Raw genomic sequence first — 18084 nt, 5'->3', positions numbered from 1 at the left:
AAAAAAAATGTACGGGACCAAATAAAGACCTTGAGGATGGAATATTGTTGGCGTGTCATTGGCTCGGAGCTCAACAGAGCCAGGAGCAAGGTCTACAATTCCTACAGTAAATGGATTAGTCAATGAATTTGGAAATGTATACAGATTGTGTAATTAAAGTTTACAAATAATTTTAGTTGATATTTGTACAATAATGAAGATGCATACAGATTGGTTAATTAAACGATTCATATAATTTTAATTCACATTTGTACAATACTGAAGATGTTGTGTAATTTAAATTTTCAAAAAATTTTACTTCACATTTTTACAATAATGAAGATGTATATATACAGATTGTTTTTAATGAAATTTGATTTTCAAATACTTGTTCATTTATGTATTAAATAAATAAATAAATTAATTGAAAGAAACATGAAGCGTACAAATATTCGTTTCAAATACTTTTTGTTTATTTAATAAATTATGATAAAATTTATATGTGATGAGTCGAATTGGAGCGAATAATTTTTCGCAACAATTACTAGTTTATAGTTTGACAATATTATATGAAAACTTTGAATTTAGAGTAATCGAATTCGAGCGAAGAATTCTTCGCTTGATGTTATTTTAAACCTTATTTTGATGTAAAACCCCCACCACACCCATGAGAAGCCCGGTTACTTGACATGTAATTACATTAACATTACCATGTAAATACCAAATGATACAAAAATATCAATTTATTGAAAGAAACATGAAGAGAATAAATATTCGCCTCCAATACTTGTTTTTATTGTAGCGAATATTTATTCGCTTAAATTTTATGGTTTTAAGTTTTAAATTTTCAATTAAAAGGAGAATTAATAGGAGTCGGCTGGGGGCGAATAATTATTCGCTTCATTTACATGTTTTTTATTTTTAGAAGGAAATTAGAGTTGTCATTCATTTGGTATTACATAAAACAGCGCATGCATACATTCAACCTTGTTCATTGTTTCAAATAAAATATACATACATACAAATACATATCAGATTTCACATGAAACTGGAATTAGATAGTTGAGATGACAAAAGAACAGTGAACGGAGTATTGGCTTACATGCTGAAACTTTCGTCCCATTGTTGAGGAGTTGAGAACTGAGGAGTTGTCGTTGGCATTGCATTTGATGGCTGGAACAGTATATTAATTTAAAAGTATGTTAATAAATGAAAAATAATAACCCAATTTTTAGTAAAGAAGTTAAGTCAGCAAATTCATACCGGATTCTGTGATTCGCTTGTTATTCTTGTTGATTTTCTTTTTCTTGAGTTCTTCTCTAGTCCACCTTTCCTTCTCTTACCAGACTTTGTTGGCTTCTTAGTTTTGATTCTTTTCGCTTGAACATGGGCACCCTCGGCAGAACATGATACACCGGTTGGTGGAGTTTGCATATTTATACTCTCTTGTAATTTTTTATCCACAAACTTACACTAGCTAAGCATAATTTCTTTCACATGCCTATACGTGTCATCTCTTTCGGCTGCCTTTGTAAATAAATGCATGGACAAGCCACACAAATCTCTGTATCTTATGTTATGAAGCTCACTCGGATCAACATTACTATTGTCCACGATTGGATCAGATCCAAATAATCCATCTTTTGTTGTTCTTGTCCACCTCTTCAATATCAACGCAGGAGGAATCTTCAACACGTCAATTGTAGTGAAAATCTTCAGGATGTGAGCACACAAAATCCCGCCAAATTCAAATTTACAACAGCTACACTCGATATTCTTATCATCATTCTTATGAACTGTAACTGTATGAGAGCATCTCCTAGTGTGGGGGGTTACCTTATATTTTCTGTGTGTGTCGACATCCTCTAACATTTCTACACCACAATCATGCGACATAAACTATTGTTGTTCAAAACACATAAATACCTCGGGTGTGTAAACTTTGCAGGCATCCTTTAAGATCAAAACTGGATAGTTCAGACTTGGTTGGCTGGTAATTGATTTGAAATCAGCCTTCAACACATCATATCTTCTTTCATCGATTAGTCTTTCAAAGTGTTTGAAAAATTCTAAAAACTTGTGTTTGTAGGAGCAGTACCTTTTCAACAAACTGTTCATACTCTCACTTCTCTGTGTGGTCGTCATATCAGCACAAAACATTTGTCGTCCATAGACTAATGCCAACTTTCGCCTAATGCAAAACATACGTTTCAACCAGTCGTTGTTTTCAAGCCCGTAGTTTGTCAACATTTGATTCCAAACTTCAACAAACTCTACCTCTTCTTCAAAATCATATATACATGAAGAAAAATCCTTCGAAAATTCTTTGAAATTATGGAACACGGGGCTTAGATGTATGCCTACATTTTGAAATATGTGCCAAATACATAGACGATGATTTGTTTTGGGCCATGTAGACGCCAAGGCCTTAGCCATGGCCGCGTTTTGATCTGTAAGAATGGTTTTTGGTTTTTTCCCACGCATAGCTTTGGTGAAAGTATCAAACAACCATTCAAAAGTCATTGTAGTTTCATCGTATAATAGAGCTGCACCAAAAATAATTGATTGTTTGTGATGATTCACACCTACAAAAAGCGCAACTGGACGACCTTCCTTATTCTTCTTGTAGGTCGTGTCAAAACTAACAACATCTTCGAAGTATGAATAATCAGACTGCATGTTGGAATCACACACAAAAATATTCGTTATCAAATCGTCCGCATCAAGTTGAAAAGCATTATAAAAACCTGGATCATTTGATTGTTTTTTCTGCAAATACTCTAATACGCCCCTGTCTCCCCAAAATTACAGTCTCTGGTTCTTTTCGTGCGCAAGTAATTTTTGTAATCCTCGGGAAGAAAACCAAGATTCTCCCTTCCACCGATTTGTTTAGACATTAGAGCATGTGACGCCTTAGGAGGAATTCTCACGTTGTGGCAATCTCGATATGTAAGCCTGCAACTGCAAAAATATTCATATGTCATCTATACAGGTGAGTCTTCTTTGGACTTGCAAGAGGATGACAATGCTCACTAATAAAATTTACCACTTGGAACTTTCCATTCTCTGCCCTCTTTATCCTCAATTTCGCTTCACAACCGAACCTCGTCAAAGAACGGCTACGTCTCACATAGACATCACGTTTGTCTTTTACACGTTCACCCTGTGCACTACAACAAAAAACTCTATCCAGTATTTTACCATCGTTGTCAACATGCTTTGAACTGCGCCTTATACCAAATCCTATTAGTTTAGCGTATGCTAAATAGAATACGTAGCCTTCTTCTTCACTCTCAAATTCCCTACCTAAATGTGGAATTAAGTTGGCTTCGATGTCCTTCAAAGGTTGGCCGTTTTCATCGAAATTTAATTGACGACGACAACTAGCAGATTCGCTGTTAAATTTTAGAACACGTAGAAAATAATTCTAAGCAAAACTTGTAGATGATTGTAAACTGAAGGAAATCTAAGCGAAGAGCGCATCTCTTCACTAATATTCACATTTATACATTAAACGAAGAGAGTTTCGCTTTACAAGCAATTATCTAAAATCCTATAAGTGAAGAGATCTTCGCTTAAAAAATTAGAAAAGTTAAACAATATACCTTAAATCATTAATATCATTCTCGTCCATGTCTATTCCTTCCTGATAATCAACAAGAACAGAACATTTCATGTCGAGTATTCAAAAAACATAAAAAAAACGGTGTTCAGAAAAGTAGAGAAGGAAGATGACATTCAAAAACGTACCATTTTAATTTAAGAAGATGGATTGATATTAGAATGAACTCTCCAGCGAAGGAAAGGTCGATGGTAGACAATGGAGTATCACTCCGGCGAAGAAGTGGTCGACTGCTTCTCAGACAGGTGAGAGAGAAAATAGTACAATTCTAGCAGCATGGCTGCATGGCAGCACTTAATGAAAAGGTGGTGTTAGGTGGCGGTGAGGTGACTTGATAAAAAAAATATTTCATTTTCATAATTAAATGAATAACATTATAAATTTAATTTTATCACTAATGTGTGGCGCTTATTACAAATTTACACTTTAAGTTATAAATTAATACAAATTTATACTTTAAGTTATAATGTATTATTTCATGTTTCAAGATTTTGTTTAATATAATGTTGTTGTTTAAAAAAAATACAATTCTAAGAACAAAAAAGAGAAATCTGAAATCAAAAATAACATTAAAAAATTCAAAAATGCTAAATATTCAAATATTCAGTAACAAATTCAACAAACACATGTCTATGTAAACAAAGGCTGCAAATCACAAGCAGCAATGGATTCAAGCAAGCTTGTGTGAGGAACACCAAATACATCCAAATATGTCGTCAAAGGATTCACTGCCTCAAACACCCAAACAAGTTCATTAACATCGTGCCGAGACTTGTCGTATACAACTATAGTTTTGTCGTCCTCGGGCTCAACAAATGGATTCTCCATTTCTTTAGTAGTACCTCCTCCAGCAATTACAAACCCCATCAGATCCTGTTTGTAAGCCGGGATGAATTCCCCTGCAAATATAAAGGTGTAACTGTCGAACAGTTTCGGCAGCTGAAATAAAATACAAAACATTTTTAGTTATCATGGAGAATTGAATATCATATGGAGGAGGAGTAGGAATCAGACAAAACTTACATTGTTCAAATACCGCATTCTGCCAGCTCTTGGACCGCCCACAGTCCCATGATTATCTCGCTGCACCTCGTACGGTTCCTCGTCGACGTAACATTTAGATCTGATTGATGATTTTATCCCTGTACAAAACCAATTGGTATTTTTAGTTTCATATATGTGAAAATAAATATTGAGTTAACAGTTAAGAGTTAAGAATAAGAGAGTCTCACAATCAATGGTAAGGACCCAACTCCCGTTCAATATTGCCTTCAATACTTTGATAGTGCGACCGCATCCACCATTAGCATCGGTGGATGCTATGACGTGGGTCACATCGTCTCGCCACCTCATTGTCACCGTGGCACCACATGTGTTAGCATATTGTTGCATCAAGTGCTGTTTAAGAACAATCATAAATATTTCAGATAAACATGATGAAAACTTAAACAATATGGAAAAAAAATGGATATATGTCAAGAATAGTACTATATCTTCATTTGTTAATTGATTTGGGCATAAAATCCAGTCTTTTCCAAAGTTTTGGACGGATGCATTTGCAGTTGCCTGCAAATGCATGAAAAAAACAGTCTTTCTTATTATTTACTAGGGTTTCATGGAAATAATATTCTAAACCCTAACACTATGTAAGTTTTCCTAAATAAGATGGATTTTCATTCAACGTCAAAATTTGAGAGTAGGGTTTCCTAAAGATTAACGAGACTACGACATCCCATAACATAATCTAGGGTTTAGTGGTTTCATAATCTCAAATATGAAAAGTTTACTATTTAGGAGCACGTACCATTGTGGAGACGTGAAGATGTTGTTTCTGGTCTGGTCGACGGGGAGCCGGTTGCGAATCGCCTTGAAAGGAGGCAGGAAGAGAGAGAGATATGAATCGGGCGGAAATGATTATAAAATAATCATATTAGGGTGTATATATATTCATGGAACCTGGGCGAACAAGTCTTCTCTCGAAAAGCGACTATTCATTCCATTTCACATGACACCTGGACCAGGGCGAATAAGTGTTCTCTCGAAAAGCGACTATTCAATCCATTTTACATGCAACATGGTCTAGGCGAACAAATATTCTCTCACAAAGCGTCTATTCATTCCATTGAATTTGGGCGAAGGGGTATTCTCTATGAAAATTAATTAATGGAAGACAATAAGTCTTCGCTTTCAAGTCTCCTCGTAAAAATATTAAATAAAAAATAAAAAATAAATTTCAAGTAATTTGAGCGAATATTTGTTCGCTGAATGTCATTTTTAATAAATTTAATTAATATTTAATAAACGGAAATATAAAATCCATGTAATTTTGGTATTTACATACACGGGTAAGTGTATTTACATGAGAGGTAATCGGTCTTCTCATGGGAGAGAAGGGGGTTTTACATGAACGTAAGGTTAAAAATAATTGAAACGAAGATTTATTCGCTTGAAAAGTATCCTCGTAAATTTAATATTGATTTTTTTTAAATAATAAATTATGTAATTTAAGCGCATATTTCATCGATACAAATCAACTCCTGTTAAATAAAAATTTAAAAAAAAAAAATAAAACTAAAATGAGGTAATCGAAGCGAATATTTATTCGCTTCATATTATTTGAAATAAATTTAATTGATATTTAATAATGCCAATCGTTTGCTCGTAACATTTAATAAATAAAAAAAAGGGGTGAAGTAATTGAAGCGAAGATTTGTTCGGTTGCTGCATGTGATTTTTAATAAAATTAAATTAATATTTAATAAACGGAAATATAAAATCCATGTTAATTTTGGTCTTCATATACACGGGTAAGTGTATTTACATGACAGGCAAGCGGTCTTCTCATGGGAGGGAATGGGGTTTTACATGAACGTCAGGTAAAAATTAATTGAAACGAAGAAATCTTCGCTTTTAATCGTCTCCTCGTAAAAAAAATTAATAAAAATAAAAATAAGAGTGAAGTAATTGAAGCGAATATTTGTTCGTTTCCTACATGTCATCTTTAATTTATTGAATTAATATTTAATAAACAGAAATATGAAATCCATGTTAATTTTGGTCTTTACATACACGGGTAAGTGTATTTCCATTACAAGCAAGCTGTTGTAGAAATCGAATAATAGCACCTGTTTAGTAATTCAGAAATAAACAAGCTACAACAAGGCCTAACAATTCTTTTTCCCTTTTGTGTAATCAAATAGGCAGCCAAAAAAATTGAGCATCAAACAATCAAACAATCAAAGAAACAGAGAGCAGGACACCAAGATTTTACGTGGAAAACCCAAATTAGGTAAAAACCACGGGACACTTCGGCCACTTAAATCATCCACTATATCAAATGGGTATACAATGTAGTTCAATACAAGCCTAGAGGTAATCTAATAAAAGTTATCAATTGACCTCATCCTAACTTGTCATTCACATACATTATCATCATCACTAAAGATGGCTAACCAAATGGAGAAGAGATAAAGGAAATCAGAAGAAGAACCTGCTACTTCAATGGAGGAAGAACTACTTCAATGGAGGAAGAACTGCTGGAAGAGAGAGAGAGAGAAAAACAACCCAAAAACTGCTGTGTTTTTTTTCCTTAATTAAATATGCCCTAATGGGCTTTATTAATTTGTTAGGCCCAGCTGCCAAATGAGCTGACCCAACAAATCTCCCCCGTCAGCGCAACTTCGCGGGCTCCAATAAACCCGCTCTCTCCCGACAATCTTCAAACTTGTCATTAGGCAAGGATTTCGTAAATATATCGGCACCATTCTCACTTGTATGAATCTTCTCCAAGTTCAGCTTTTTTGCCTCAAGCACATCACGTATCCAATGATATCTCACGTCGATGTGTTTGGATCTCGAATGAAAAGCTGAATTCTTTGAGAGATGAATGGCACTTTGACTGTCGTAAAACAAAGTAAACTTCTCTTGCTTTTGGCCCAACTCTTGTAGGAACTTCTTCATCCATAATACCTCTTTACATGCCTTAGTAGCTGCAATATACTCAGCTTCTGTAGTAGACAAAGCAACACACTTTTGTAACCTTGACTGCCACGAAACAGCACCGCCTGCAAAGGTAACCAAAAAACCTGATACAGATTTTCTTGAATCAACATCACCTGCCATATCTGAATTTGTAAAACCTTCCAAAATAGGAGTATCACTTCCGAAGCATAAACGTGCTTTCGAAGAGCCTCGAAGATATCTGAGAATCCACTTAACAGCCAGCCAATGTTCTTCTCCCGGGTTGGAGAGATACCGACTAACAACACCAACTGTGTGTGCTATGTCCGGTCTTGTACATACCATGGCATACATAAGACTACCAACTGCAGAGGCATAAGGTACATTCTTCATTTCATCTTTATCTTTCTCACTTGTAGGACATTGTTTAGAACTTAACTTGAAAGGACCTGCAAGTGGAACTGAAACCGGTTTTGCATTTTCCATTGCAAACCTCTCAAGTACCTTCTCAATGTACTTCTCATGTGATAGCCAAATTGTTCTGTTCTTTCTGTCTCTTGTGATTTCCATGCCTAGGATCTGTTTCACTGAACCCAAATCCTTCATCGCAAAAGACTTGTTCAACTCCCTTTTGAGCTTCTCAATTTTCGCAATATCTTGCCCAATAATCAGCATATCATCAACATAGAGCAGAAGAATAACATAATCATCAACACTGTATCTCTTGATGAAAACACAATGATCAGAACTAGTCTTACTGTACCCATTTACTTCCATGAAGGAGTCAAATTTCCTGTACCATTGTCTAGGCGCTTGTTTGAGCCCATACAAGCTTTTCCTCAACCTGTAGACAATATCTTCTTTACCTTTAACTTTGAAACCCTCAGGTTGTTCCATATAGATCTCTTCCTCCAAGTCACCATGGAGAAATGCAGTCTTCACATCCAGTTGTTCAATTTCCAAATCTTGACTAGCAGCCAATGCTAACACAACTCTGATGGATGACCTCTTCACAACCGGTGAGAAGATCTCTTCAAAATCAATCCCCTTTTTCTGTCCAAAGCCCTTCACAACTAGTCTAGCTTTATATCGAGGTTGTGAGCTATTCTCTTGGTGCTTCAACTTGAATACCCACTTGTTCTTCAAAGTCTTCTTTCCTTTTGGAAGTTTCACCAAGTCATAAATTTCGTTCTCTTGCAAGGAATTTATCTCTTCTTGCATTGCCACCGACCACTTGTTCTTGTTTTCATGAGACAATGCTTCTTGATAGGTTTCTGGTTCTCTCCCGTCAGTCAACATCACATACTCATTGGGAGGATACCTACTAGAAGGTTGTCTCTGCCTACTAGATCTTCTAATATGCTGATCATCAGGTGGCTCTAGAGAACTATCATCATCTTGTTCAGCTTCCTCTGTTGGCTCAGCATCAACTAGAGGAGTCTCATCAACTTCAACTTGGGCATTTTCCACATCATTGGGCTGTGATTGTGGTGTACGAATCCTACCATTGTCAAGCAATTCATTCTTCGTAGACTTCGGCTTTTCCTTTTTCTCAAAGTCTTCAATGGTCTGATCTTCAAAGAATACCACATCTCTGCTTCTAATGAGTTTCTTGTTAACCGGATCCCAACATCGGTACCCAAATTCTCCGTGACCATACCCAATAAAGATACACTGTCTCGTCTTGCTATCAAGCTTAGCTCTCTCATCTCGAGGAACATGAACAAACACTTTACAGCCAAAAACTCTCAAGTGATCATAAGAGACGTCTTTACCTCTCCAAACTCTTTCTGGAACGTCGCCATCTAAAGGAGTTGAGGGTGAAAGGTTTATCAGATCAACCGTTGTCTTCATTGCTTCTCCCCAAAAGGATTTTGGCAACTTAGCATGAGACAACATACACAAAATTCTCTCATTGATAGACCTGTTCATCCTCTCTGCAACTCCATTCTGTTGAGGTGTTTTTGGCACAGTCTTCAAAAGCTTGATCCCATGACTTTTACAGTATTCCACAAATGGCCTCTGTATTCACCACCATTATCCGAACGAACACATTTCAACTTCTTCCCAGTTTCTCTCTCCACTTCAGAATGAAACAACTTGAAGTAATCCAATGCTTGATCCTTAGTCTTCAAGCAATAGGCCCACACCTTTCTTGAGCAATCATCGATAAAAGTGATGTAATAATGAGCACCACCTAAAGTCAAGGAATCCATAGAACATATGTCTGTGTGAACCATATCTAGGATATTGGGCTTCCTAGATTGAGAGAAACTTTTGAAGGAAACTCTATGTTGCTTACCAACTAAGCAATCTGTGCATGTCTTCAAATCTGTGGACTTTAAGCCCTGGAGATCGATTGTCTTGGAGAGAACTGGCATGCCATTCTGACTTAAGTGACCAAGTCTCTTATGCCAAAACTGTGCTGAACAATCATTAACTGCATTTGCTTCTCCCCCATAAGACTTAGTCTCTGTCACATAAAGAGAACCGACCTTCTTTCCTTTAGCTATCACCAAAGACCCCTTAGTGAGTTTCCATTTTCCTTCACCAAAGTAACTATGATAGCCCTCATCATCAAGAATACCAGTAGAGATCAAATTCATCCGAATATCAGGAACATGTCGAACATTCTTCAAAAGTAGCTTGCACGAAGTGTTAGTATCTAAACAGACATCTCCTTTTCCAACAATCTTACACGTAACATGGTATCCCAATGTCACTGAACCAAACTGTCCACTAGTGTAAGAAGAAAATATATCACAACGATTGGTGACATGATAAGAAGCACCTGAGTCTACCACCCATTGTGTATCTTGAGAAACAAGGTTGATACTATCATTGTCGTAAACAATATCGATGTCGTTACCACCCACATCTGCAACCTTACTACTTTCATCTTGTTTATTCTCCTTTTGTTCCCGCTTCAAAGATCTGCACTGATACTTCTTGTGTCCTGGCTTGCCACAATGATAACATGTAATCTCTTTTCTCGAGCTGGATGTTCCCCGTGACCTGTCTGAACTACCACTGCGATTCTTTGGAGTTTTACTTTTACTTCTACCCCTTTTCTCAGTCACGAATACCTGACTTGGAGTCGAGAAGCCCTGTTCTTTTCTTCTAGCCTCTTCATTCAGCACGCTCTCTTTTATCATTTTCAAAGTGAGCTTACCTTGTGGAACAGAATTGGTAATTGAAACCACAAGTGTTTCCCAATTATCAGGTAGGGAGTTAATCAAACACATAGCATGAAGCTCATCATCAAATTTCATTCCTATCGCAGCCAACTCATTTAGAATCCCCTGAAAAGAATTTAGATGCTCAGACATAGAAGACCCATCTTGATATTTTAATGAGAAAAGCTTCCTAAATAGAAATGCTCTGTTTTGAGTGTTGTTCTTTTCATACAGTTCACTCAAAATAGTCCACACTTTATGAGCATTAACCTCAGTAGCCACATGTTGATACACACTGTTGTCAACCCATTGCCTGATTTTACCAACTGCCTTTCTGTTCAGCTTCTTCCAATCTCCATCTGTCATAGCCTCTGGTTTGCCTTTATCACCCAAAATAGTGTCTTCATAATCATAATTACACAATAAGTCCTCCATCCGTGACTTCCAGATTGTGTAATTGGTAGCTGTGAGTTTGATCATCGTTCCATTACTGCTCAACGATTCTTCCATTTGAATTATACAAGAATCACCACTAAACGAACTCAGCTCTGATACCACTTGTTGTAGAAATCGAATAATAGCACTTGTTTAGCAATTCAGAAATAAACAAGCTACAACAAGGCCTAACAATTCTTTTTCCCTTTTGTGTAATCAAATAGGCAGCCAAAACAATTGAGCATCAAACAATCAAACAATCAAAGAAACAGAGAGTAGGACACCAAGATTTTACGTGGAAAACCCAAATTAGGTAAAAATCACGGGACACTTCGGCCACTTAAATCATCCACTATATCAAATGGGTATACAATGTAGTTCAATACAAGCCTAGAGGTAATCTAACAAAAGTTATCAATTGACCTCATCCTAACTTGTCATTCACATACATTATCATCATCACTAAAGATGGCTAACCAAATGGAGAAGAGATAAAGGAAATCAGAAGAAGAACCTACTGCTTCAATGGAGGAAGAACTGCTGGAAGAGAGAGAGAGAGAAAAACAACCCAAAAACTGCTGTGTTTTTTTTCCCTTAATTAAATATGCCCTAATGGGCTTTATTAATTTGTTAGGCCCAGCTGCCAAATGAGCTGACCCAACACAAGCGGTCTTCTCATGGGTGGGTTGGGGGGTTTACATGAGGGTCACGGCTCCTGGGCGTGGAAATCTTCGCTCCCATCGCTTCTCACCCTTCCCTCTGATATGGTGCCCGGAGCGAAGATATCTTATCCAGATCATATGAATATTATATTATTTCATGACGTTAACAGGCCCTTCCGTTAACGGCGTCTGGTGTGAACCCGGAATGAAACCCAGATTCCGGATTCTCCCTCCCTCTGTCTCCTACCCAGATTGATTTATTAATATAATAATAATGCTGGAATTTGATTGGTCCGCAACAGGGAACACGGGAATCAGTAACAGAAGATCCGTTCTGCTTGACAAGACGTTTCATATATATATATATATATATGTATATATAATATTTGTGTTGCATATATGAGTATTTAATATTTGATTCATTTGATTATATTTATAAGTTTGTATATAAATATATTAAATATCTATAATTATATATAAAATAGATATATAATTATGAAAAATAAAATATTTAATATAAAGTTTTGAAAATAAATTGAGAAATAATATTTTGATATTAATTATTATATAATTTATATTTTGTATATAAAATAAAATTTAAAAATTGGTTAAAATATTATATATATATTATTTTCTCCTATATACACAATGTCAATTTAATAAAGGGTCAAGCTATTTATTTAATTTTTTAATTATGTATTAATATATTAATTAATATTTTTAAGAGTAATTTTTTTAATTATGTTTTTTGTCCATGCATGAGTTGATTCATGTATTGAATTCTATATTAGCTTACACTTGCATAAACCTCCAAATTAATAAAATCATATAACCCGATATTTAATAAGTAAATATTATAATATATAATATATTAGTTTTTAAGAACTTAATCTAACCTCGCGGTTAGCAACAATGGAGGGAAAATGATAAACTATTATAAAGTATTGGAAAAATTATTTCAAATGCAGTACCTTCTTATGAAGTAAATTATATTTTTTTAGTTGTAGTGGTTTGATGTGTATTCTGAATATAGGGAAATCAAAATAGTATAAATTGCAACCAATTTTATATTAACTCAAGGAAATTTATTGTGCCTAAAAAAGTTAGAGTACTTATTTTAAATCTGAGTATAAGTTGGAATGCAAATAAGTATATTACTAAACTTGGTTGGTTCACTCAATATATGACAATTAATGTAGAAAGGTTGTCATTATTCCACTAACAAATGAGAGCCCACCACATCAGCTACTTACCTTATAATTTGAGAAGGACAGTTTCAATTGTTTAATCTCTTTACACATGCATAATTATATCTATATAAAGGGCAGATTTTGGTTAGGGTTGGAGGAAGCAAGAAAATATTAGAAAATTTAGAAACTAGAAAAATGGGAAGGTCTCCTTGTTGTGATGAAAGTGGGCTAAAGAAAGGTCCTTGGACTCCTGAAGAAGATCAAAAACTGGTCAATTATATTAAAGAAAATGGCCATGGAAGCTGGAGAGCCCTCCCTAAACTTGCTGGTAAGTTTCAAGGAACTCACTATTCTTTCAAAGGATGAATGTCTCTTTCGAATTTGTATCAAAATTAATCGTAACTTGATGATCAGGTCTCAATAGATGTGGAAAGAGTTGCAGATTGAGATGGACAAATTATTTGAAACCAGACATTAAGAGAGGAAAGTTTTCTCAAGATGAAGAGGAAATGATTCTCCACCTCCATTCTTTTCTCGGGAACAAGTAATTATTCAACTTATAAATCTTCTCATTTTCTCCTTTTAAAATATTATAATATTTCTATAGCTTTGATCTACAAGTCATAAGCATCAACTTGTTTAATATTCAAAAATAATTTTGTTCGGTTTTTCTACGGTCTTACCCAAATAAGACATTAATAACCTGGCCTATTTTCACATCGAACAAGATATTTTTGAATTACCCCTCATCAAATTTATTGTTTTTTTTAATCATAAAATAATAGAGAATATTTAATTGATGTGTACTATTTTTCCATCAGATGGTCTGCAATTGCAACACATCTACCCGGACGAACCGATAATGAGATCAAGAATTTCTGGAATACCCATCTAAAAAAGAAGTTAATCCAAATGGGTTTTGACCCAATGACCCATAGGCCTCGAACTGACATCTTCACTAGTTTGTCCAATCTTATAACCCTAGCCAACCTTCGAGGACTAATAGAAGGACATCAATTAACATGGGAAGAACAACAAGCCAGTCAAACGGCTAAACTCCAGTATCTCCACCATCTTCTTCAACCACCTCAACTCAACACGGATAATATTGAAGCTTATAATCTCGCGAACTCACTTTCTTCAATGTCCTCTCTATTACTCCCATCTACAAACATCCCTTCAATTCATGAATCAATCCCTTTTTCCCATATGCCCGAGCTGAAGATTGCCGATATAGGCGTTAACATGACAGCTCTAGCCAAAGACAAGATGGTTCAAGCTTCTCCCGAACTTAGTGTTCTAAGCCAAATCGATAATTCTCCCAACTCTCCATGGCTACCCTCGACTTCATCTCCATGTCAACCTCTGACAACTTTTCAGACTTCTATGCCATCTATGGAAGACATGTCGAGTGCATGCTACCAAGGACAAGGAGCCATTACTTCATCATCGTATTGGCCGGATGATCTTCTCGAGGATCCATTAATGTTCCATGACATTGATGGTTAGCATAAAATGTTGTCAAAAAGAATGGATGTCTTGGATTTTGCAGTTTCTCGTGCCTATGTTGTGTAGATTTATTAGATATTACAATTTTCTTATTAACTTTGTTTATCATAGAGAAGATATGCATACCAATTATGATTGCATGTATAAAAAGTGTGTATGTAAAAAATGTGGATGCTTGCCTATAATGTAGTGTAACTGTGTAATGCTTGCTCGAAATAATGGGAATACACTCACATGCATTTCATTATTTATTTATATTTTGGAAGTAGAGAATAAAATAATTTTCTTTAAAATTATATTAATTATTAAATACAATATATCGGGATTATCAGTAATAAACTTGTAAAGACAAAAAATTTTGTCCTTAAAGTCCTACATATGATAGTTTTTATTTCTTACTATTCAAATTAACACTTTGGTATAGTTGTGGAGCTGTTTGAATGCTAGGATACAGTGACACTTGTGATGATATTTTTTATCATTATTTTCAATCATTGTAATTTAATATAAGATTTTGGATTTTAAAAAGAGAGAGTGGGTTGACTAAAGATCTATTGTCAACATATTGACGTAAAATGATTCGGAAATGATGAATGAGGGACCCAAGTTGTTAGGAATATGACGTTTTAAGTTTCATGCAATAAACCTACCCATGCCTCCATTTTCTAATTTTTTTTATACAACACAGTAATGTCAGATCATAGATATTGAATTTTAAGTAATAAAATTCTTAAATAAATAAAAAAAATTTAAAATAATTAAGTTTTTAAAATTTAAATTATTTTCATAATATATATATATATATATATATATATATATATATATATATATATTAAGATTATTATCACCTTATATATATATATTAAATAATATAAGTTAATATATTAAATAAAATAAATTGAGATGTTTAATTCATAAATTTAATTCCACCACAATGATTTGATTATCGGATACTAATGAATCATCTATTAGAATAAATGAATCTCATTATCGTGGAGTCTATTTTTTTTCTTCTTAATGTTCATTTTCTCTCCCATAATGTTCATTTATATATATAATAATAAATAACAATAATCATTTTAAATTATACTTAGACAATATAATATAATCCTCCTTTCCACGTCATTAGTGATATCATTAGTCATAATTATAAGAGTATATCTCCTCTATTTATAATTTTGATCACATTTTTCTCATCTAAATATATTTGTATTTTTAAATAGTGTTAGTAATTATTAATATAATATCGAGAATTTAGTGCATCATAATTAAAAGAAAGAAAGGAAGTGTGTTATAAAAAGAAGAAGATTAAAACATAATAATAATATATATATATATATATATATATATATATATATATATATATATATATATATATATATTAGAAAGATAAATTGGTCCTTCTGTTATTTGTTTGATGTTTAGAGTGTTTTGTTTAACTTTTTTATATTCTATTTTAGATATTTAACTTTTATATTTAACCTATTTTCACTTAAATTTATAAAAATGAGTGATTATAAATATACTTAATTTTTTCCATAGTGGTTGAAATATTAAAATCATTATTTGTTATTCACAAAGATTTAATCCTAACTAAAAAAAACAAGAACACAAGTATACCGTATATATCATATACACCACATTTCTAAAAAAAATAATGAACAAAATACTTGTGATAATATAATCACCACTTATATTCATCAAACTTTAACTTTGATTGTCACTGTGCAAGTGTAATAATTTTATGAGATTGAATTCGAGTATAACTCTCTTCCAAAACTCAAAAGTTTTAGAATTTCATTGTTATTGTAAATATTAAAATTTTATCTAGCTAATTTATAAATTTTAAAATAATTAATTTAAATTAATAAATTGAAAATAATTTAAATCAAGGATGAACCATGATTTTAGCTAATATATTGGAATAATTATTGTATTAATTAAATTATAATTAATTAAAATAAAAGACTAATAAAAATAAATAAAATAATTTGAGATAAATGTTATATAAATTTTATCCCAAATTAATTTTAAAAATTAAAACAAATAATTTAAAATAAATGTTGTATCAATTTTATCGCAAATTAATTATTTATAGAGCTCTAAAATATAGAAAAATAAATAAATAAATAAAACAAATGAACAAAATAAATAGTTGGTCTATTTAAATATTTTATTTATTTTGTAGGTTAAAAATAAAGCTAAAAGGAGTTGAAAAATATAATTTCAAACAACTTCTAAGGCTAGAAAAGGATCATGATCTAGTGTAGTCGAATATAAGAGAAACAGATGCAACCGACTACACAGTTATCGGATGAGCGCTTAGGTTTCATCCAACACACCACATCCAACCGCATCACCCGCACAACAGCTGATCAAGTAATGTGTGCCTCAACGTCGTTAGCTCAAATACACGCAGAACACCAACCACTAACGGAACACAGACAGAACGCCCAAACGTCGATCCGCACTTTGGCCCTAAATGACAATGTTTTAAGATTCCCTCAGCGCTCAAACCTAGAAGAAGCAAACGACACCATTTTCGACCCTTATTTATCTTCTTCCTCGCGACGAACGAAATGATGAACAACCAAAATCTTTGATTTCTTAATGATGAAACTCCGGCGTTAGTCCGTCAAATCCATTGATTCAAAGGCTGAAATGATCACTCTAACTTGGTGATCATTTCACCTTCGATCATAAGAACAATTATAATATATGATCAAGTGGAATGAAAAACAAACAAAAGCCATTAATGATATTTTATTAGAAATTTGATCCACTTGATCACTCAACCGACTTAAGAAGGCTATTGTAAGCATTAAAATTTCACCTACCCAATTTTTAAATTTTAAATAATTATTTTGAATAAATAAATTCAAGATAATTAAAATCAAGCCAAATCATGATTAAATAATTATTTGGAATAATTATTGTATTAATTAAGATTAAGGCGAAAATTAAAATAAATTAATTTAAGATAAATGTTGTATTAATGTTATCACAAATTAATTTCAAAACCTAAATGGAATTAAAATAAATACTTTGAGATAAATGTTGTATTCATGTTATCCTAAATTAATTTTAAAATCTAAAGTTAATTAAAATAAATCATTTGAGATAAATGTTATATACATGTTATCCCAAATTAATTTTTCACAAAGCCCAAATATATGAAAAAAATAAAATAAAATGAATAAACAAAATAAATGATATGTCTATTAAAAATATTTTGTGCATTTTTAGTTTAAAAATGGAGCAAAAAGGAGTTGAAATATATAAATTTTAAACAAGCCCGAAAAGCTGAAAAAGGATTGTGATGTGCTACAGTCGAAATTTAGAAAAATTAGTACAGTAAACCACACAGTCATCGGATGAGCACTGGAATCTCATACAACTCCCAACAACGAGTCGTGTCGCCCGCTGCAATGGAAGAAAGACGCATTCTCAAAGAAGCGGATTGACCAACGCGTGCCTCAACATCTTTAGCCCGAGTGTGGACGGAACGATGCGCCAAAACGCGCGTGTATATTTTTAGCCTGAAACGATGA

The 18084-nt window shown here is 33.5% G+C and overlaps 1 protein-coding gene across 1 annotated transcript; it reads left to right on the top strand.

The window, feature by feature from the left end:
- Nucleotides 1-13219: 13219 nt before the first annotated feature.
- Nucleotides 13220-14533, top strand: LOC124930172 (transcription factor MYB92-like). The gene is made up of 3 exons (XM_047470532.1): nt 13220-13352; nt 13439-13568; nt 13846-14533. Exons 1-3 carry the CDS (start codon nt 13220-13222, stop codon nt 14531-14533), a joined length of 951 nt encoding a protein of 316 aa, XP_047326488.1.
- The last annotated feature ends 3551 nt before the right edge of the window (nt 14534-18084 follow it).

Source organism: Impatiens glandulifera, chromosome 3 (assembly GCF_907164915.1).
Source record: "Impatiens glandulifera chromosome 3, dImpGla2.1, whole genome shotgun sequence".
Lineage (NCBI taxonomy): Eukaryota > Viridiplantae > Streptophyta > Magnoliopsida > Ericales > Balsaminaceae > Impatiens > Impatiens glandulifera.
Note: the sequence above shows the minus strand (reverse complement) of the source record. Positions and strands in the feature narration are given on the sequence as shown.